Genomic DNA, 23,351 nt, shown 5'->3' with positions numbered 1-23,351 from the left:
CTTCCCCTGAGTACAGAGCTGTCCTGCCCTGCAAAATCTTCTTGCCGGCTGCAACTGTGGACTACAAGTCCCAGAGCCACCTGGAAGCAGGAAGAGGAAGTGATGAGCAGGGATCCTGGTTTTCTCCAATTTAAAAAAATCCCCAACATTTAGTTAAAAAAAGTAACCCCAAATCCACATTTTTCCATGATTACAATGGAACACCACTGTAGATATAGATATATAGTGGTGTTTCATTTAAATAACAGAAAATGTGGATTGTTTCTTTTTTTAAACAGAAAATTGTTTTTTTAATCAGAGAAAACTAGGATAGCTGGTGATGAGCAACCCTGTAACTGGGCTGCTGTGGACTGCAAACCCCAGAGACCTCAGGGGCAACAGGACAAGGAAGTGCTATAGAGCCCTGTTCTAGCACCCCCCAGCTTCTGGCCTAAGCCATTGCAGGCATGTGGCTGCATTTCCTGAATCAAAGGTAAATGTGTGTCTAGTTGTTTCTCAGCTTAATATTTGCAACTTAGACTAACTTGCAAAGACTGAATCAATTAAACCTCAGGCTTTTTGACTATCTGTACTTAGCCTAAGAGTGAGGAAGCAGCATTTTAGGGCTGCAGTCTGTCACAGGCAATTGAGCTAGTGCCAGCTGTAAGAAAGTAAGCAGCCCAAAGAGGACAGGGATAGCAGCTACAAAACTGCAAGTAATGACTTGGGAGCAAAACTATGCTGCTAAGAGCTTCAGAAAAGTAGTAAACTTGAAACTGCAGAACAGCTACATAGGCTGCAGTGAAGGCCAGTAAGCTTATTAGTGGGCAGTTTTTAACAGTTACATTTGGCAACAGAATTAGCTTTCTATTGACTGGTAAACAGCATTAGGAAGCAGATACAAAGCCACTCAGCTTTGTGTGTTTTCAGGAATGTCACAGAAGAAAATTGAATGCCACTTGGATCAGGGTGGGCAATTATTTTGGTCGGAGGGCCGCTTGCTGAGTTTTGGCAAGCCATCAAGGGCCACATGACAGGTAGCCAGGGGCAGATAAATATTAATTTTCTAAATCTTTTAGAGGCCCCACGGGCCGCATAGAATGGTCTTGCGGGCTGCATCCGGCCCTCAGGCCACATATTGCCCACCCCTGACTTAGATCTTCCTGATGGTCTTCCTTTCAAATCTAACCAAATTTGACTGTTTTATATTTTGAGAGACCAAACGATCATTGCTTAAGACAGGATGACATTGTAACAAGTCTCATCTTTCACACAGTAAAAACCACCAGTGCAAAACTTTATTTAGTCTGTTTTACTCATGACAAATTAGATCATCAAGTTTATTTTTCATCCACAGTATTTTCTTGGATATACTCAGTCACATAAAATATGAAAAAGCATCATCTTTCTGCATATTCTTAGACTTCCAAATACCCTAAAAAAAACCAACCAAAAAACACTACAGCAGATTAAGGACAAACCTACAGCATTCATTTACTTTAGCTGGTTCTGATACAGAGGCATATTTTTTTATTTGAGAGTCAACTCCTAGGGACTTGGCTAATTGCACAGCATTTGTATCATCACTGATTAGTGTCCCAAGAGCCACAAGAAGTCTAAAAATGGCTTCAAGGTCTTGAACAACCTCCATGATTGTGCTGATCACTGACAAGCACTGAGCTTTGCCTTCAATGTTATTGATTTTATGTAAACAAACAGCATAGTTCAAGGTCAACGTGGCCAGTGCAATATGAATGTTCTTATTGCCACATAATTTCAGTTCTATTGCTTGTGACATTATTGTGTCCCTCTGTGACATCATCAGCTTCTGGCCTGCTTGGCTGACAAAACAATTGCAAAGAGTTCTAAGTGCCAGCAACTGGTTTGCTTGCTTTCCTTTAGGATTCAGAAACTTTAGAAGGTGGCTGCTGAATTGTATACTATCCTTTTCACTGCAGAAATTCTCATGCACCCGGGGATGCCTTATAGATAATCGAAGAATGTCTAATGCTGGAAAGACAACATCTAAGAAACAAGAAAAACATGTTTTAGTATTATACTGGCATTCCATTCTATACGAGTCTTCTAGAGCTTTCCTCAGTTGTATAGATTTGTACTCCTGCTTTCAAGGAGGTATTAAAAAACAAAACAAAACACATGGTACAGAGCAAGGGAAGCCAACTTGTGGCACTGGCAGCACCTATGTGCACCCCTTATGGTAGGGGGCAAGTAGCATAGCAGAGCAGATCAGGGAAGAAGATTGGCAGAAGGGGATTGGAGTAGTGCTCCTGGAGGGCACAGGGCTTAATTTGTGGTGCACCTTCCAAAAAGAAGTTGACCCCCGCTGATATAGAAAACAAGGGAGATTCATGATGAACCCATTTCCCCAAATTTTCAGTATTTCAAACTTGTGGAAATCCCTATGAAAAAAGGGATTTTAGACAACCCCTGTACTAAAACCCCCCGTTTTTCTTTTTTTTTTTTTCTTTTAAAATGCATTCCCTCCCCTTCCCCATCTATTTCTGACTTTCTCTCTCCCTCTCTATTCCCTATAGATAAGTATAAGTGAGCTAAGACATAGGATAAACTTCAGCATTTCATTTTGGTAGCAAGTTGTATTTGTTTTGTTTTTTCTCTTTGTTTTCAAGTAAGTGCTCTGTTATGGATAGCCACTGTTTTATATTGTATAATTATTATGTTTATATTGATTTTTACTCTTTTATATTACTGTTTTACTGATACTATATGATTTAGGCCTACATATGTAAGTTAGCATAAGTCATGTCAAGTTTCCATTTTGTGTCCCCTGTCTGGGCACATCCTATTGTAACTCTGTTGTAACTGCGTGACTCACAACCCTCCTCCCATGTAAACTGGTTCCTGAGTGAATGGGTGATTGATACACAATGGCAATAGTCTAAAATAGCTCCCTCTGAATGACCGAACCATAAACTCCACAACCCAACCATCACCCTGCATTGACTCTCCCTGGCTCAAGATTTGGAAGACAAAGACTGCTGCAGAAATCAGCCAACCCATCATTACAGATAACTGAAACTGTATGTCCTCGCCCGGAGTGCACATGCTCAGTACACCAGCGGCTGACTCTTGCCTAGGCATGCCCCTGCCACTAGGGTCATAGAAGGTCTGCCCTATAAAAGCGGGCAGTGAAGACAGACCCAGTGGGACGACCTCTCCATCTGGACCAGCACCATGCCACACCACCTAGCCACCCAGAGGCCCTGCCAGAGACCCCCTCTGGACTACACCTTGTTGGAGAAGACCCCAACTGGCCATTGAGGATCAACTCACAGCCCAGGATAGGTAGCTATCACCCACCTTCCTTCCCCAAGCAAAGGACCTGGACTCTGTCCCTACACACCCTGACCTCAATCCCTCCACCAAGCCTTTATCTCTCCTGCTACCATTGTGTGGGTATGTATGTGAGTGTGTGTATAGGAACCAATAACTTTGTGGGGCTGTGTAGTGTGTTGTTTGTTTAATAAACCTGTTACTTTGAAACCCTGAGTTGGGTTTTTGTCTTATTGACCTCCCCACCCTCCGCCCCAAATCCTCCAGCTTTTTGCCTCTTTGTTCCCAGCCCCCATCTCCCAGCTTTCTGCCTCTCTTTCCTGGCTGTCTCCTCCCTGCCACTGGGCTTTTTCCCTTGCTTCCACCCCAGTACCAGTGACCTCAAGTAACTCTGGGGCCACTTGACCTTAAGTAACCCCAAGCCTCAGTTCTTCAGCCCAGCTTCTCTCTAGTCTACCGGTTCTAATCCTGGTCCCGCCAACTTTCACTCCCTACACTTTCACTCTCTCACCATAACCTTCCCCCCAGGTATCCCAAGTACCCCAAGCACATACATACACACCGTACCATCCAAGTTAGGAACTCACCTGTGTGTATGTGTAGGTGGGTGGTACATGTGTGAACTGGTGAATATATACGTCATTGTGTGTGTGATATATGAATTAGTGATCCATGTATGTGTACTGAGTGTGCAGGTGTTGGTAACTGATTTTGTCTAACTTTTGGCGTGTGTAGTGTGTATGTGCTTTAATTGGTGATAGGTATGCATGTGCCTAGGCTGGTAACTTTGGATGCATGTGCATGCCTGAATTTGGGGGGGGCAGGCGCGGGGTGTGTGTGTGTGCATGCCTAATTGATTTGTGTGTTTGTATATGTGCAATTGTGTCACACCCTCCCATCTAACAGTGCAATTTTGAGATCCTAAGAGTTGGCCTGGCCCTACAGGACAACACCCCAATTCTTGGAAAAATTTCAGGCATTTGCCAGAAACTCATGTTGCTTTGTAAGTTGACTTTGGAAAGCATCACAGAGACTCCAATGACATCTTGCCTTAAGAATTCAGATTAACAAAGTGATGAACGCAAAAGTGGAACATGGAATATTGCTGATTCAAAAGGCTACGGCATGAAGCATCTCTAAACAGCAAGCGGCTGAAGGATCACCTTCCCCTTCCATTCGGAATCTAGCATCTTTTTGACAGCTAGAAGCAATTATTTCTACAGGGCAAAGTTCTATCTATTCTCAGCTGCCTTTAACAGTAATTATTTTATCCAATCTTAAGAAGAGTTAAGGAACAGTATCAATCTGAAACCTAGTCCACTTAAAAAACTCAAGTTATAAAACAATTCAGGCATTATACCCATCTCTAGCTTTTCTACCAGCATTTATGGTTCTATGTTATTTTCCTTTGGTATTTACAAGGCAGACTCGTGTGAACAAAGGAAATGAACAATTTTCTACACACAAATATCTGTCCAATACACAGTTTAAAAACAAACTAAATTCAGTTCCTTAAATTTTAGTACACAGACGGTGCGCACCCAAGCGAAAGTGCGTATTTACTTAAAACTAAGTCAAATGTGCCATTTTAAAGCTGAGTAAAATACCATCTTATATACCCACATCCCAGCTGCTTGCAGAATATAAACTGTAGTACTTCACAATTCAAAATCTTGCTCATATAATTCACTTTTAAGTGTGCCACTTTTTCAACTTAAGACTAATGAGCTCCAGGGAGGCTGTATTCAGAACAGCTTGATTTAACAATGGCAAAATGACAGGCTGTTAAGCAATACAATTAGGAATCTACAGCACCATAACCCCAAATTAGTGATTTGAGGAAGAAAGAGAGATAATTAGCCTGAGTATTTGGAGGAACAGACATGCACAGTAGGGATACAGCTACCAACTCAAAGATGGGTTGAACATCAATTGTCCTTTACAAATAAACCTCTTACCTCCTGCCCAAGCTAAAAAGCTTAGTTTTGTGGATGTCTGTCAGCTCAAAACCAGGATGGCTAAAAATGGTTTAAAGGAGAAGCAGAGGGAAATGCTAAAGTGTTATTTCTCATTCACTATAGATATTTCTGCCACCTTGCCTGTAACATGGGTATCACCCTTACTTCTCTGGCTGAATTATACTGGTCTCATTGTTTCCTTAACCTTTCCCATCGGTCTGCTTCTATTTGCAGTCTCTTGTCTTACATTTAAATTGCAAACTTTGAGACAGGGATTGCCTTTATTCCATGGTTGTAAAGAAGCCAGCACAATGGAATCCTAGTTCATAACTGAAGTTTCTAGGTGTTGTAATGCAAAATAAAAATCATACCTTCTGGCCAGTTAACTGCTTTCCACAAAACTTGTAGTTGCTGTGCTGTAGGTGTTTCTGCAGAGCTATTACATGTTATGGATAGTATCTTTTCTAGGAGTATCAAATCATCTTCTGTCAGCTTTTGTTCATCAGATACACTTCCATTAAGTTCCTTAAGTTTACCTGCATAACCAAAAATCAAGTATGACTTACTGCATCATATGAAATCCTTAAAGCAATCTACAAATCATCTCAAAAGTACTAAGCTTCAACTATTGTCATAGCCTTTGAGAGATTTTTTGCACAAAAACTCATGTTCCATGATTTCTTTAATATTACACAGGAATACCTGCTTGTTAAGTGCCAGGAACAACACAGCACATGTGCAAGTATAGACAACACACCCACCCACCCCTTTGTTCATGAATTGGAAGCTACACTTCCCAACTGTGATAATTTAAGAACATTTGAGTAGTTCCGACAAATTTGAAAATGCAGAAAAGGCCAACTTCTATATTGCTTTCAGAGATCACAAAATTTAGTTCCATCAAAAGGTATAAGCAGACAGTACTACTTCAACTTCTTGTCTTGTTAACTTTTATGAGGACAGAAATCAATGGAAAGTCCTGAAAGGACTACTTCAGGCATCACATGAAAAACCTACACTGTTTGTAGCCAGAAGCATCTGCTGCTAAGTTCAGGAAATTTGTGGTTGGAAAAATATCTGCACTATGGGCTTGGAAACTTTCTGGATGAGTGACATGAATGTGTCAGTTTCTAACCTGTCATTAAAAAAGTCTTTACTATTGCAAACGCAACCTTCGAAAAATTAAATTAAGTGTAAATGAAGGCAATAAGGTCTAGTAGTATCTGGTGCTATTTGCTTTGCTAAAATGTGACAGAATGAAAACTGCCTGGTCTTGTAGGTCTCACCACCCTTTGGGAAACTGTGGGCAAAAATTCAAGAGATGCTACAGAATGAAAAGAGCAGCACTGGAGGCAAAACTAGAACTATTTACTAGAAAGGTCCCAGAAAGGAGAGCAAGCATAGGATGACAAAAGATCACCAGCATCTGCAAGTAGTTAAGACCTTACAGAGTAACAAAGAATGCTCTCTTTTTTTCAGCATGGACTGGGGATGACACCAAGGGTTTAGGCTGATGCCTTTTAAGCACAGAGTACAGAAAGAGAGACAGAGACAAGATCTAAGAACAGCACTCTCATGGGAATCCATGTTTGTATTCTTTCCAAGTAATTGGCATAAGTAAGTACTGCGCATCACCTAAGCATACAGTATATTTTCAACTCTTATAAGAACATAAAAGGGTGGGACAATCAGGAAGTAGATAAAAATGAAATGCTAGAGATGTTAGCGGGAATGAGAAATTTTTGACTGCATGATCTTCAAGGTAGGCAAGTATGCCTTGCTTTAAAATGTGCATAGAACGTATCACAGCTTGAGCATTACTTTAAAAAATTAGATTTATAGGATTCTCAAATGCACTAGACAATTAGAAAAAAAGAGAGAGAGACAACAGTAAAGAAACCAGGTAGACATGACAAAGCTAAGTTGACAGTTAAACAGCCCAAGGCTGAATCAATTCAAACTTTGCAAATTAATCTAAGCTGTGTAGATTGAACCAATAAGCAAGTGAAGAGACATTTGCATTTGATTCTGGAAATGCAGCCAGATGCCTGTGGTGGCTCAGGCCAGAAACTTGGGGGGTAGGGGGAGGTGCTAGAACATGCCTCCCTGCTTGGCTGGAGCAGACACCTTGAGCCCAGGCTACTGCGCCCACCCTTGGAGGGGCGGGGGTTTGTTGGGGAGGTGCAAATCTTCCTGGAATGCTGGGGGGCTGTGCGTTAACTTGAAATCTGGAGGGAACCTGGGACAGAAATTCAATAAACTTATTTAATCTATAATCAGTTAAGTCTGATGCTACATCCCATCCAGGTTTATCTTATATCTTAAACTGGTTTTGACCATTTTGAAAGCAGTTTACGTGCACTGAACTTGTACTGTGTTACAGATTTGAACTGGTTGCTGATCACTTATACCTGTTTAGGTGTCATTTCTGTCCCTACCCAAAGAGGGAAGGAGACAAAAGAAAACAGTGTAGATAGAAACAAAGTTACAAGGAAAGAGAAAAAAAGGTAACCGGCACCACTAGGAGCTACTGCAGGAAAGAAAAAAGTGGACTAAAGAAAGGAAAGGTGCAAAAAAAAGAACAAACCAACCAAAAAAAAAAAATCAGTCAATCAATCAATCAAGGTACAATTAAAGTTTCTGTCCATAACTGTTGTATTTCATATTTCATGCAGCATGGTCAAGTTAAATAAGTACAATGGTCCTTTTGAACATAATTTGTGAAACCACAGAGGACATAACATGCAAGGAAGACATAAGTACATGGTGTATTTTCAAGCTCTGACTATATGGAGAACTAACACTGCCTTCAAGCAACCTGTGGAGCTCCACTCCAGCAGGTGCAGAAAAGACTCGCATTTCTCAAAAGCATAGCCAAATGCCAAACAAGCAGGAACAAGTATGTGAGACTTGTATTACAGGGATAAAGCAATAGATTTTTTTTATTTACATAAAAGAAAGCCCTTTGTGACATCTATCCTGGCCTCCTACTTACATTTTTTTAAATCTAAAATGTAGATAATTAATCTCATGGCACAAAATGATAATAGCTTTAAACATTTTAATTGTGCAAGACTAGGCCAATAAGAGTGGTAAAAACAAAGCAGTTTTTTGGAAGGCCTGAGAAAGAAGAGGAGGTATAAATTCAAAGAAATTAAATTTAATTTCTTACCCAGTATCTGCGTTGGATTGGCCTGGTCAAAAGTAACCGCCTCCTTCTTTGGAAAATAAATATTTTCAGCTTTTGCTCCACCTGAATGGTAAGCACCGTTTCCTACATAAGAAGATAGGTATTAGAACTGCAACAGAATACAGCTATAATTTGATAACAATGAGTAACTACTAGAGCTATATGAAACTTCAGTAGCTGATTTGATTTGGAGGAGATTTGGCCCGATTCGGGGACCAAATCGCCGAATCCTAATCAAAATCGGGGGACCAATTTAAATCTCCAAATTGATTCGGAAAAGCTTTGGCTGCTTTGGAGATTCAGCCATAGGCTAAACAGGCAGCTGACACAGTTGCCTCCAGCTGGTAAATCTGTTGGGATTGGAGGAGGGAGGGGTTGGGGCTGGGACAAGCTACCTAGCTGGGGCAGGGAGGCACGGGACGTGGGCGTGGCAGCACTGGGAGTGGGGGCTCTGCTCTACTGCTTCTTGCCCATCCAGGACGGAGGCGGGGCAGGATGCACATGCGGCTCACTCCAGACAGAAGGGGGCAAGCAACAGTAGGACAGAGTCCCTGCTCCCAGCGCTGATGCGGTACAACAGTGCTAGGTGGGAGTTATGCCCTGCTGCCGCCTGCAGCAAGCCGCACCTGCATAATGCCCCCTGCCTGCCTCCACGCCCTCCCACGCTGGCTGGGCAAGCGGCAGCAGGGCATAGCCCCCGTGGCTCCCTCAGCCAGGGCAGAGGCAGACAAAGCTGGAGGAGCTGCGGGAGAAGCCCCCCATGGCTGCCCTGCCCAACCCCATCCCCCCACCCAGACCAGTCTCCCGGCGCTTTAAAAAAAAGCAGCCCTGTAACTTGCCATCTCTGGCAGCAGCAATCGGGGCCTCTGAGGGCTCATGGCAGAATGCCCCCCGTGCAGAGCCAGGCAGTGGGGATCACCCCCCCTGCTTGGCACCTGCCCCATGGCAGGTGCAGCATGGCTCAGCAGGACACAGCACATTGTCTGGGAGCTGGGGAGCTCTAGCACCGCTCAGCCCCAGCTCCCAGACAGCGCGCAGCACCCTGCTGTGCTGCCCCGCACCCATGTGATGTGACTGCTGCTGTGCAGGTGCCAAGTGGTGAGGGGAGTGGGCAAACCCTGCTGGCCCCATGCTGGGACCCTGCCACAAGCATCCAGAGGCCCTAATCATTGCTGCTGCAGCCAGTGAGTGTGGGGCTTTTTTTTAAGTGCAGTGACTAGGCCGGAGCCGGGCAGGGCAGCCATGGAGGCTTCTCCCTTGGCTCCCCTTGCCCGGGGAAGAGGCAGGCACAGCCGGAGGAGCCACAGGACAGCCAGCTGCCTCTCTCCCCAGCCAATCCAAATCAGCGCTGAATCTTCCAAAGCCAATTCAGCCGAGTCGATTTGGGACAGCAATCCAAATCTCTGAATCAAATCACTGTCCTCTGAATCTGAATCTAATACTTCCCTATTCACACAGGCCTAGTAACCACCCTTGGGGTGTTTTTTAGTATTATTAAGAAAGCCAGCCTTGCCAGCTATTCTCTGGAAAGCTATCTTATTTCCATATGTTTATATAAATATTTATCACTGTTGTAGGTACACAGGTAGTGCCCACAACAAAATACTGATGAAAACAAAAAAGGCCTTTTTTGTTAAATAAGCAACACAGTTTTCCAAATTCTTTATTACACAATACTGAATTGCTAACTGATATCTAGATTACAATAAAATCCTAATTACTCCATATTTTCTGGAATTAAATATCATAGCCAAGATGTGGGTATGGACAAGCCCAAATTTTAAAACAAAGACTCAATAAAGTATTTTATGCTAATGTTTCTGTAATTAAAAGTGTAGTTTATTTGAGATCTGCAGGAACTCGCAGCTAAATCTAAATACTTACATTATATGGACCTGAGGCTGCAGATTTCTTTGGAAAGGCATTTTCTCCTAGTTTAGCCATAAATTAATAGGTTTGTCTTTTGAGCTGTGCCAGAATTATATTTATAAAGGGTAAATATAATTAGTCAAATTCAGCTTATTTCAAATGAACACACACATTTCTCTAGCTGGAAGCACTATTAGTGGCAAGTCCATTTAACATAAGCATAAACCTCCACGCCCAAGGGACAGATTAGCACCTTTACTTTGAAATTTTCCCAATAGATTCCCACTAAAGTACATATAGAGGATATACAATTAACTAAAAAACTTCCTCTACTTTTTCACTCAGTTTTGGGGACATGTAAGCAGCTTTGTTGCAGTTGTTTTCAAATTTTAGATTAAATTATGTATCTCATCTCAAGTAAAGTGTTAAAGGAGAAACTGAAGTTAAAAGGTAAAGAACGCTTTTCTGCTTGCCAGATCAATCTCTTACCTGTAAATGGATCAACTACACTTAGGGAAGCAACAGTATTTGACGCTGAACCTGGAACATAGCGGCCAGCACCTAAGAGATGTGAGAGTTTCTATGAGAGATTATGTCAATTTCTACCACAGCATGACAAGTAAAAAGGTCACTAGATTTTACAGCTACTTAATATCATACACACACAACAGTTTTTATGGTTCTCAAAGTAAAATTAAATATTTTTAACTAAATACTATACCAAAATAACAATAATTGTGTAGCTTTTCCTTATACCTGTCTTACTCTATGCCATATTAGATATCTCATTTTTGTAGGCACAGAACTCCAAGAGTCAAAACCTGTGGTTCTGAAGTGGAGAACTGAATGGAAACTTTCAATCTCTGAGCTGGCCACTGTTTGGGACTTGGAAAAAAACCCTACCTTGGCATATGTAACAAAAACTGTAAATTGTACAATACCTGTAAATGGATCTGCTGCAGGGACTGCATCTGATCCAGATGAAGAACCTGGAACATAGCGACCAGCACCTGTGAAGTAACAAGCAACAAAACAAGATCCATTTATTCTCACGTTGATCGTATTTATCAAGATCCATCTATTTTGGTTACTCTTTAAAATCAGCAAGAATGGCTCAAATATGATACACACAGAGGACAAATGTAGCTGTGACTTAACAGTGGGAAAACTGATCTTCTGCAGGGACTTTTTTTTGTAAGTGAATCCAAATACTTTTAAGTCTAGGTTATATTAAGAAGCACCATTAGCAAGTCAAAGGAAGTGATTCTTCTGCTTTATTTGGCTCTACTGAAACCTCACCTAGAGTACTGTGCCAAGTTTGGGGCATGTACTTTCAAGAAAGATGTGGACAAATTAGAAAGAGTCCAGAGTAGATCAACAAGAATGACCAGAAGTCTGGGAAACATGAAAAGAAGACCGAGGGGGAAGCCAATTACAGCCTTCAATACATGAAGGGCTGTTATACAGAGGATGGACACCTCCATGGCTGCAGGAGACAGGACAGGAATAAGATCTTAAACTACAGCCAAAGAAATTTAGCTTGGTAATATGAAGAACCTTCTCTAAGGATGGTTACATTTTAGAACATATTAAAGAAACTGTGTGATCTCCATCCTTGTAAAGTTTTTAGAAGCAGGTTAGACAGACACTTGACTAGTATGGCTTAATCAAGCATGACCCTGACTTGAGGACAGGCTTGAATTAAATGACTTCCTGAGGTACTTTCCAGTCTTACTTTTCTAAGATTCTAATAGCCAGTGGAGCTTAGTTTTTGTTAAAGAAATATATATATAGCTATACTTTCACTGTGGACCACAAGCTCCTTGAAAATTGTCAAGGTAGTTTTACACCAAAAATGCTATAGCTCTTTTGGTCATTCTGTTTAAATGGAGACTCGTATTGTATATCTAATATCTCCAAAAGCAAGGCACCATTAAACATCTCTGCATACAAGATTATGCAAGTTCACTAGGCCCGATTACTTGAAGGACTCAGCTGTACCGTCCTTAAAATTTCTCTTGCTATAACCTACCTTAGACTGCTAAATCAGAAAGGAATTTACTTTGTATTTTATGCGGTTTTCTTTTTGTAATTCACTAAATTCTGACACGATGACAATACATTCTATTTAGGTTCTTACACTGTTCATTTACAAAGCATATTTGTATCTTTGACACTTAACTAAACAGAGATACTAACTTCTAAATAACATCTGTTAAGTATTACAATCTATTACTCTCTGTTAAAGTTAAAAAGTTGCAGGCGTACATTAGTTATTTTTATTTCTAATCAGCTTCATCTATTTTTCACCCATTATCATAATGTGGACATCACATCCCCACACCACTCCCACCCTCGGGAATATTCCAGTCTCAAAAACAAAACCTCAACCAACACTGCCACCCCTCTTCTCCTTCCCCCAGCTCCCCAAAACAACCCCCCACAACCGTGGTTGACATTTTTGGGGTTTTTTGTTCTTTATGTACTAAAGTTGGTTTTTGTTTTAAAACCTGAGATTAATTAAAAAGAGGTAAAAATAGAGTTATACAGCTTTAAAAAGCTTTCCAGTTATTACTGACTAGTAGGGCTATTCGAAGCTTTGATCCCTGATTTGATTTGGCGGAGATGCGGCCTGTTTCAGTGGCCGAATCTCCAAAATCGAATCAAAGGACCCTTTAATCTCTCTGAATTGAATCCGAACCCTCCAAATCGATTTGGAGAGATTCAGCAATTCAGAGATAGAGGTATGTAGAAAAAACATTTAAAGCTGTCTCTAGGTAGCAGGTGGCTCATGAATCTTGCGATGCTGGAGGGGATGGAGCATCCCACAGAAGCATGGGAGGCTCCCCAACGTGCTCGGCAGCAGACCCAGAAGCGGACCAGGGGCACTTCCGGTCCCCCCGCTCAGTAACTGGCACCTCCTGGGTCGGGGGTGTCCCCCTGCGGCTGATTGCCGCACCGCCAGGGGGCGCAGTCCTGTACTTCCGGGTTTGCTGCCGAGTACGCACTCTTGTGGGACACTTCATCGGCCCCAGCATCACAACGGTCACGAGCCGTGCCTGCTACCTCAAGGTATGTAGAAAAAACACCTAAAGCTGTGTTTATGTCTGAATTGCTGATTCTCTGAATCAGCATCAAATCTTCAAGTTCGGATTTGGCCGAATCTAAATCAGGGACAGGGATCCGAATCAATGAATCAAATCGCTGTCCCCAATTCGGGCTGAGTCCAAATCGAATAGGGCCCATTTCGAACACCCCTACTGACTAGGATAAAAAAGCATGAATTGAAGAACAGAAAACTTCAGTTTTCTAAAATTTGACAAACTGTTTGTTGAAGATGTAAACAACCTCGAAGGCCAGATGAAAGCTCTTAGGTTTTTCAACCAATTCCACTGAAGATCAAACACAAGCAATGCTCTAAAAACATGGTTTAAACAAACTGAATCCAAGTAGCGAGGCTAGAACAACAAGGCACAGGGCTCTGTTATGAATATTAGATATGGAACTTGGGAAGCAAGAGTTGGCTCATTTGTATGTTGATATACAAGATGCTTTCCCAGGATTCTAAGATCACATTCCAGATTTGTGAGAGTATCAAAAAAATAACCGCACACATTGTACCCTAAAGTTAGAAGAGAAAACACATTTCTATGCACTTTATGAACACAGATATTAAAGCTTCAGAATTATGGGTGCACCAGTAATGGCTTTATTTTTTACCTGTAAAGGGATCTGAAAATTCAGCATTTGTATTCCCCAGTGTTTGACCTTTTGTGTTGTCTATAATAAACTTGGCCACTTGATCCAGAAACATGGGATTTAGATCATTCTTCTGAAGGAAGTTGTATGCAGTCAACCAGGGATCATCATTCATGTTATATGGCAGCTTGTAGGAAGGCCCACTTTCATTCACATCAATGGTGAAAACAAAATCATATTCCTTCAAGTAAGAACAGAAAGAGCCATAGAGATGGTTATACCATATTTTGTCTATACATACATCATATGCATCAAATATAGACATATGATAATAACAAACCAAAATTTCTGATGTTATGGGCCAATTAATAATTATAGCACCCTTCTACCCTGGCTACTTATCTATATAGTCTTTATTTAGAAAATAGCAGAAACATAATAAAAACAAAAGAACTAGGTTATCAGGTACTGGCAAAAAATATTCAACAATATTTAAAGGGGGCACATTTTTTATGATAAATTTAGCCACCCATATAAGTAAGTCTGGATAAGATGCCCACAGGATTATGGAACTAATCATGCAAGGTACCACAATAAGCAATAACATGCTCTAGTAAATTAAACACCCTACTGATCTAAAGTTTACTCTTTCCCTCATTTGAGGTTTTCTACGTCAGATAAACGGTTCCACTAAACACATTTCAGAAATAACGAAGTACGTACTTTATTTACCTGAATTGAAGGCTACTCTGAATTGAAGTTGACCCTTCTAGTAATTAGATTCTAGACACATACAATTTATAAACGTTTTATTTTTCCATGCATCAAATCTAATTATTAGAGGGTCATCTTAAATTTGTTCCCCCAACAGTTGCAGTAGGGAAAACTGTTGCAGTCAGCATGGTGGCAGGCAATGGGGGAAGTCAAGAGGCCTAACCCCTGCCTCTTGCCAGTCAACAATTTACCCCCTGTTGCCTGTCCCCTCCACCCCCCCCGCCCCTCCTCCTCCCACTGCTTGCTCCTTTCTCCCTCTCCAGTGCCACGTCATGGCTGGAATCACAGACACAGCAGACATCTGCCCCACCCACCTTGTACTCAAATGCAAGATGAATGGCTTCTCCCTCCCCACACCTGCCCCTAAGTGTGGAAAAAAACAAACACCTCATCTTGGATTCAAATAAATATGACATTACAGACAATTCGAGTACCTAGTATTTCCACTTCTAATTCGGAGGTGTTTTATAGACCATGGATCTACAATGAAGCACTGAAAAGCTCCTTACTTATTTAAAAATCTACTCCAGAAGGTGACTCAAACAATGTTTTTGTATGAGAAATTATCCATTTTTAAAGACAAAAGATTAACTGAGAAAAGATAACATACTTTTCCTTCATATAATACTCTTCCGGATGTTTGCTGTGTAGCTCCAGAAGAGCCAACAACATCACCAATCTTGACCCATCTTCCTTCACTAACACTCCATTGATAGGCTTCAACTTTCCCATCATCTTTAATTAGTCGTGTCTGTCCATCTCTTGTTCCTTGAAATATAAAAGAACACAATTATATGGAGTAGAGAAATAAAGTAGTCTAGTAGCCTCCACTTTCTTTTTCCCGTCAAGCAAATAATCTAAAGCACTTCAGCCATATTCTAACTTTTCTTCTCCACAAATTCATCTCAGAAATTTTTTAAGCTAAAATACAAAAGCCATATAAGAACAGAAGAACAGCAAAGTACTACAGATTGGAATAAAATAGGAGAAGGAGCGTGAAAATAATTTTAGGGTAGCCATATATTAATATCTGCAAAGGATAATACAGGGACTAGAGAGACAGTTCCTGATAACTCACCATTTCCCCAAGCAGATAACAAGTAGGGGAGAAAGTAACTCTTGTTACTCTCACCCTCCTTTTGTAAGGAGCAGAGATTAGCAAATTTCTACCATTTAGAGATAGGAGTCATGGGTTAAGGCCAGAGGCACTTCACTTCCCTTCAAGAAAGTCAACTTTCTGCTTAAGGGTTCCCCTGACTTTCACTGTTTTCTTATAGACCTTCACTTTAACTTGAATTAAAGTAAACGTAAGATTAAACTGGTGCCATAAAAATGTTAGTTTTTTTGCTTCCACACTTATGATCTGAAAGTATTAAGTTACTTTATTTTTCTTTTTTAGGGAAAAACACCAAACAAAAGTAGCCCCTTACTAAGTTATACTACATTACAAAAACTACTGCACTGTTTCATAAGGCAGCTATTAACCAGCAATTTTAAATGCAACCATTTAATATTCCTCTACTACTTAAGAGAAACATAAACATTCTTCACCATCTAAATAAATGCTCATAACATACAACATTTATTACAAACAGAGCTGAGTCTTCACCATAAATCAGTGAAAAACTAGAGTTGTATTTTCTATGACATCAAGTGATCAAGACCTTCTCCCATCCATAGGAAAGATGAAAATCTTGATGATACAAACCCAGATGCTCTCTCCCTCTCTCTCTATATGTCTATAAAGGAACAGAGGCATTTACCTGGATCTTTCAGATGTTCTCTTCCAGGAAGATCATCGGCATTAATGTCTCCTAAGTCACCAGTCTTAGGGTCAATTGTAGCTTGGGAAAGCTCATTTTCAAAAGCTTGAATTTCATCAGCACTTGCTGTGCGTTCCAAAGACTCTGTAAATACTCGAATGATTCCATCACTTGAGAGAGAGACAGAGAAAGACAGAACCACATATTTAGAAATAACATTTCCATCACTTAAATGTCAAAGTGATTATGTTCATGGAATACAGTATTTGGAACCTGTGGCTAACATTTTCTAAGAAAGGAAAAAACTGTATCTGCTACCTAAAAAATTAAATTCTCATGCTCGTAGCAGTTTATCATTAGAAGAAATAAGTAGACAAATTAAACAAAAGGTGCTATTTTGAGGTTGAAGGCAAGACAGAAAATTTTTGTCAAACAGTGTCCACAAAGAGCAATTGCTAGCATATTTATGGGATTATAATTAAATGTCTGCATTGCCAAGGCATTGAGTCTACTGTAGCTCATGAACAATAAGAAAATCATCTGCTGAAGCATATAGATGGTAATTAATATTATATGGCTGTCCAACCTTTAGGCAACCAGGGGCTGCACAAAGCCCAAACTGCAGACCCAGAGGTTGTAAGTCATGTAATCTGCAGGCCATGCACTGGGATGCATAGATCGCCTCCCTTCCCTACCCATGCCACACAGGCAATTCAGCTCCCAGCTGTCCATACAAGGGCAGCCCTTCCCCACCATACAGGCATCTTTACTCTCCTTGCAGTTGCATGGGCTACCCACATGGAGAGCAGGCAGCCTTGTAGGCCTGTGAGAAGCAGCTAGCATTTGCTTCGGATTCGGCTGATTTGGGGGACAGCGATTCAAATCACTGTCCCAAGTCGATTCAGCCAAATCCGATTTGGAGATTCAGCTGCCACTGAATTGGCAGAATCTCTGAATCAAACAGGCCCCATCCCCCGCCCACTCTCCCAGGCCCAGGGTCCCAGCACTTAAAATTTAAAAAAAGAAGAAAAGCCCTGCACTCAACAGCTCCTGCCAAGCCAGGGGGTGATCCCCACTGCCCCGCAGTGCATGGGGGTCTCTGCCACAAGCCCCGAGAAGCCCTGACAGCCACTGCAGGAGCCGGTGAGTGTGGGACTTTAAGAAAGAGCAGGGACACTGGGGCGGGCAGGGCAGCAATCAATGGAGCAGGTAGAGTGGGCGGGGGATAGGGGCTCATAGCAGAGCCCCCCACACAGCTCAGGGCAGTGGGGGGCAGCAGGGATTGCCTCTCTCCCTTCCCCCCGCCTGGCAAGAGCCGGTGAGTACAGGGCACTTTTTAAATTTTTTTTTTTTTTTTTTTTAAAAGAGCCTGGATGCTGGTGCCAGGCAGGGCAGCCATTGATGGGGCTGGGGGAACAGGCAGGGGATGAGGCCTGTCAGGGGTCCCCCCATGGTGTCCCACCCCCCACACACACACACTTACCAGCACAGAGTCCTGGTCCAGCTCCCTGCAGGGGTGAGCAGGGACTGCCCGAACCTCCCCAAATCTTCTCCGAATCGATTTGAAAAGCTTCAAATACCTTTTTACTGGTCTCCCTATTCAATTTGGATTCGGAGATTGGGCCGCCAAGTCAAATCAGCACCCAAAGCTTCGCACAGGCCCACAGCCTTGTTCCCTCTTCTGTTGCACAAGTACAATGTGAGTAGCCCAGCCTCCTCCCCTGCAGCACCTGTGCTGTACACATTCCAGCCCCCTGCCTCCATACTGCCATGTCCCCAGGAGTGGGGGCAGGAAGTACAACACAGAGGGGGAAACCCAAAGAACCTGGCAGCTGAACCAGAAGCAACTCATGTAGGATGGCATCCAGATAGAAGCTGCTGGGACTGCATGCAGCCCACACTGCCAGTTGGACAGTTTGGAATATTATATAAAAAACACTGAAGTGAGACATTTTACCTGTTCTTTTGATATGAGAAAATAAGTATATGATGCATACACTTAGACAAGTATTTTTCCCATTTAGATAACTACAAAATACAGGTAGAATGGATTCTGGGTACCTTGCACCAACCACAATGTCACCATTGTCCAACACGCAGCAACACCAGACAGACTGAGCTGGAAGTCTGATTGTCTGAGCACATTCCCCTTGCTTCCAAATTCTAAGTGTTCTGTCCTCTCCAGTGGTTACAAAATCTAGAAGAGATGATTTCTTTAATTTTTTGTTTTGTTTTTAATATCAGGGTACAAAATAGCTTTATGCAAGCAAGCATCTAGCATTTATTCAAGAAACAGAAGTGATTCTTTAAACAATTAAATACTTCTCCCAATTCCTTAAAGAAATATAGAAAAAAAAAAGATAAACATCAAAATGACATTATACATCTTCCAAGAAATGAGTGAGTGTGTAAACAGTGGTGGAATCAGGGAAGGTAAACTTATGCGCCAGACAGACATCTTAAGTTCCCTTCTCAGGGCTCTAACAAAGCACAAAATAATTTTGCCTTTATCAGGGCCTTGTCTTATCTCGAGTCTCCAGGGTTTCACAATCCTTGCACATCACCTCCTCCCTCTCAACCCCTCTGCACCAAACTGAAAACTGGTTCCTACTTCCCACAGGTACAGAACACATCCTCCCCTCCTTCCCTCAAACCCCTTCATTGATCTTGGGTCTTTCCTATCGGCCTCTCTGCCACAAAGGGGCACATGGAGCAAGCATATAGTTTTACAGTCCATCCAGTTCTCCATGAACTTCAGCCTCATTTATTTTTTTGAGATGCTCTGAACTCAGTGTTCAGAATCATTTTTCCTTCAGCAACAAGCTAACGCTGTACACTATCCATCTCAAAGAAAGCTATAAAAATGGAATCTTGAAGAACAAACTCATATTATGCAAGGGCAAATACTACCACTCAATCTGAAAAGCTACCTTGCTATTTTACTTTGGAAAGAGTCTTGTAAACTCCACAAGCGTCCTACCTTTACTTTGAGGGAACACAGATATGCTGTATATATAATTTGTATGCCCATAATAAACTTGCAGACACTCGCCAGAGACCTGCCACCTTCGAATACTTGCATCATTAGCGCAGGAAAGAAATTCTGTTTCACTGAGAATAGCTAAACCTCTCACACAATCTTCATGACCTTTATAAGAGAGAGAAAATTGAATTAATAAAATTACTGTTTTCATTAACAGCAATCTAACATACCTATATTTTTTGCAACCTCATATCTATAATCTATAGAGACTGATATTCCTTAAGGATACAACTTTCAAAAGCTGCTCTGCTCAGTGTTTTCTGAAAATCAGTTACTTTTAAGGGGGTCACAAGTAGGTTACCCAAAATTACTAGACACTTACGAAAGCCTTGGTCTAAGAATTACACTTTCTCAAACCAGTTCACTTATACAGACATCAAAACTGCTTATTGTATTTGCAAATGCCATCCTTTTTGCCTAAACCCTTACCGGTGAATGTTCTTTCACATCTGCCTGCCTTCCATAGTTTAATAGTTTTGTCAGCTGAGCCAGTCAACATTAATCCCTGTTCAGGCAGTATCTTCACTGCCCATACTGCAGCAGTATGACCCTGTGAACAACACCACAATGTTAGACCTACCACAGATCAAATGTACACAAGATGCTTAATTATTTATTGTCCAATACTCTTGCAGAAGAACTATACCTGTAGTGTCATCATGCATTTGTCATTCAACCAGACTTTAGCAGTTGTATCCCACGATCCACTAAGTAAGGTGCCAAATTTCCCAGATGAAAGGCTGCAAACTGGAACAAACATTCAGATCAATACTGACAAAGCTGGATTGCAGAAAATTATCTCCAGCCTTACTCCAGTTATATATGGAAAAAGGTTTTCCCACATTAGCAACATATTCATATAGCTTGCTTTTTTGTTGTTTTTTAAAGAGACGCTTCTAAAGTTAGTTTGTTCTGGATAACAGTTTAAAATTGGAAAAGAAACTACAACTAGGAGGCCTTTTGAAATGTGCCCTTAAAGTTTTGCCATCTATTCATGAGTTCCTATCCCCTCACAATCCTGATTCCAAAAAACCCATGATTATTCTGATGTTCTCCAAAAATAGCAGTCCCTAACAAAAGCACTCAGGTCACCTGGTCACTTTCTGGTACTCCTGCAAAAAGCGCATATACAGAACCTATGAGCATTCCGTCCACCATTTAAAACTCAACCCCCAACAATTTGCATGCATTTTAAATGGAAATACCAACATAAAGAATCAAAATTATTTTATTTGTGTAATGATATGAAGTTATTTTTCACAATCTGTCTGTTCCATATGTCTATATTAAAGACAACTTCCTCCGGTAATGCCACCTTCACTGCACTACAGGAATATCATTCATCACTAGAAGTATTGCTGTTGACAGCTGCAGTGAAAAAGTGCTGTTTAGAAGGAAAGTTCCCTGCAGCAAGGACTGTCATTTTGTTTTGGCTTTAAAGTGCCTAGGAGAGTCCTAATATGTACCAAACACTTACACAATTCACAGAGAAACCAAGCTAAACAAATCAAAATTATTAAACTTATCGATACAACTTAAAGACATATTTACAACCTCATCTGCATCAACTCCAAATTCGAAACTCCAGACAACAAAACCCCCAAACAGGAATGATAATTACCTGTGTTTTTGTGCCCCTTGAGAACATAGAGTGGAGTTGGGCTGTCCACTGTGAAGATGCAAATATTATGGTCATTGCCACCTGTCGCAATTAGTCCACGAGGATAGAGGTCACTTGGAGGTATGATGCACACACAAGATACAAAATTGGAATGGCCACTCATACAGTGCACTTCAGTAAAACCCCTGTTAATACTAAACAGACATAAACTAATAAGTTTACATTTACAGCCATAACAAAAAATTACTCATTTGAAAAATCTAAATGACAAAATATATTTATATTTCAAACTCATGTTTTCATAATTTTACTTTGGGTTAAAGTTGTTTGAGGTGGCTTATACAGAAGACACTAAGTGACTCAAGGAGAAGAAAAAAAAAAAAGAAGAAAAAAGTACAGATGAAAAAAAGCCAAGTTTCCAAATTCTAAACAGCTCAAAGTAGAATTTCTTTTTGCATCATGCAGCATGCGAGTCCCAAGTCTACTTTGAAAACCACTGGCAAGTGCTTACACAGGCTGAAAACCACCACTGAAATATAGAAAGTGGTTTGTTACTGAAATGTATTGGTCAGAAATCACTATACTTATTCTTTTACCACAGGCACCATTCTGCCCTAAAATCAGCCCAGCAAAACTTTGGGAGGGCTGAGGATGGGTGCATATCCTAGTAGGGAAACTGATTTTCTGCTCTGGAAAAGCAGCAAGGCCAGTTCTATTCAGGCAGCGCCCAGGCCTATTTGATATGTCCTGATGTCATAGGTCTCGGCCCATCATAAGCCCCACTTTGGAAGTGAGGCTACTGCAGACATAGCAATTGCTTGGGACAACAAAAAAGGAAACAGGAATGGGAGTGAGGCCATAGACTAATAATTAGGACAGGGACTTTAAAACTTTTTCAACCATTGTACCCGCAGGCGGCCAGACACAGAGCAGAGCAGGGTACCCTGGCCGCTGAGCTGGGAGGGGCGGGGGGTACGTGTAGCTGGATGCCAAGCAGGGGGAAGGGGGTGGCAAAGGGCAGAACACAGAGCAGGGGGTGGGGGGTGGGGTGGTGAGCAGCATGGCCCTGCTCTCATTCTGCCCCGGCCCCATGAGGCAGCAGCGTGGGATGGCGATGCTTCATCCCCACCCACCCCTGCAAGCCCCCTGGGACCTTTCAAAATACCCCCTGAATTAGGGTATCGAAAGTGGACACTGAACAGAGGACACCAGTCAGTGCCCACTGGCCCCTGAAGGAGCAGAGGGAGCCTGTCAGTGGACTTCCTGGGCACTGCCTGCCTGCACCTTTTTGGTTATGCACTTCCCATCCACAGCCCCACCAAGTCCTGGGACCTCCTGGACAACACCCCCAGCTCAGCTGGCCATCCATACAAACAGGAAGGAGGCTAGGGCCGGGAGGACTCTGGCAAGTGTGGGGCTGCTTTCTTAGAACTCCTCCGCTCATGTCTCTGGGCAGTTTCACTGTACAGCATCCACAGGCCAGCAGAATCCCTTGACACAGGCACACATGAGCCAGCAAGTCATCCGACTCTCTGGACACTTCCTCAATACAGATGGCTTTGATGCTTTTCCAGAGCAGAAAAAACTGGTGTGTATCATATACATATGATGCACGCACGCACACAAATACACGACGATAAGTGCATGCAGGCAACTCCAGCGGTAATGACCACCTCCCCCGGTACCCGGCACTAGTCCCGCCCAGCAGGTGCGGCCCCTGCCCACGCACCGGGGGGGGGGGGGGTGGAGGGACGTACACAAGACGACCGAGCGGCTCCCGGGCCCCGCCGCCCCACACCCAGCCCGGCTCGGCCCCACCCCGCTCTGCTCTCACCCGCCGGGCGCCCAGAGCCGGGCTGTGCGATCCCGCGACACCGACACGAAGCCGTCGGGCGGGAAGAGGCCGCAGCTCAGGCCCCGCACGTCCAGCTCGTGCCCCACCAGCGAGCAGCGCAGCCGGTACGCGCCCCCCGCGCCCGCCATGGCGGCACCGGCGACTCCCCGCGGCTCCGCGCCTCAGGCCGCGGCCTCTGACACAGCAACACCCGCCCCGCCGGAAGCCGCCATCAGCTCGCGCCGGAAAGGACGTAACCGCCACCCCAATCCCCCGCCACTACAGTGTAGAAGCAGCGACTACATCTCC

General features: G+C 42.5%; 1 protein-coding gene across 1 annotated transcript; it reads right to left on the bottom strand.

Moving 5' to 3' along the window:
• Positions 1-1,240: 1,240 nt before the first annotated feature.
• On the bottom strand, positions 1,241-23,290 carry PLAA (phospholipase A2 activating protein). Its single transcript, XM_006268985.4, has 14 exons — positions 23,043-23,290; positions 21,209-21,402; positions 20,234-20,334; positions 20,017-20,137; positions 19,525-19,692; positions 18,606-18,741; positions 16,545-16,714; positions 15,392-15,549; positions 14,029-14,248; positions 11,250-11,318; positions 10,798-10,869; positions 8,422-8,523; positions 5,621-5,785; positions 1,241-2,004 (listed from the first exon to the last, which is right to left on the bottom strand). Exons 1-14 carry the CDS (start codon positions 23,189-23,191, stop codon positions 1,439-1,441), a joined length of 2,391 nt encoding a protein of 796 aa, XP_006269047.3. The 5' UTR covers positions 23,192-23,290; the 3' UTR covers positions 1,241-1,438.
• Between the last annotated feature and the right edge of the window lie 61 nt (positions 23,291-23,351).

This window comes from Alligator mississippiensis, chromosome 3 (genome assembly GCF_030867095.1).
Source record: "Alligator mississippiensis isolate rAllMis1 chromosome 3, rAllMis1, whole genome shotgun sequence".
Taxonomy (NCBI): Eukaryota; Metazoa; Chordata; order Crocodylia; family Alligatoridae; genus Alligator; species Alligator mississippiensis.
Note: the sequence above shows the minus strand (reverse complement) of the source record. Positions and strands in the feature narration are given on the sequence as shown.

Excerpts from the sequence above, each read along its gene's own strand:
- PLAA (XM_006268985.4), bottom strand. The coding sequence starts at position 23,191 with ATGGCGGGCGCGGGGGGCGCGTACCGGCTGCGCTGCTCGCTGGTGGGG. Across the intron at positions 11,319-14,028 it reads ATTTTCAGATCCCTTTACAG|GTGCTGGTCGCTATGTTCCA; the intron begins GTAAAAAATAAA and ends GTTACTTCACAG. Across the intron at positions 2,005-5,620 it reads AGCAGTTAACTGGCCAGAAG|ATGTTGTCTTTCCAGCATTA; the intron begins GTATGATTTTTA and ends CTTGTTTCTTAG.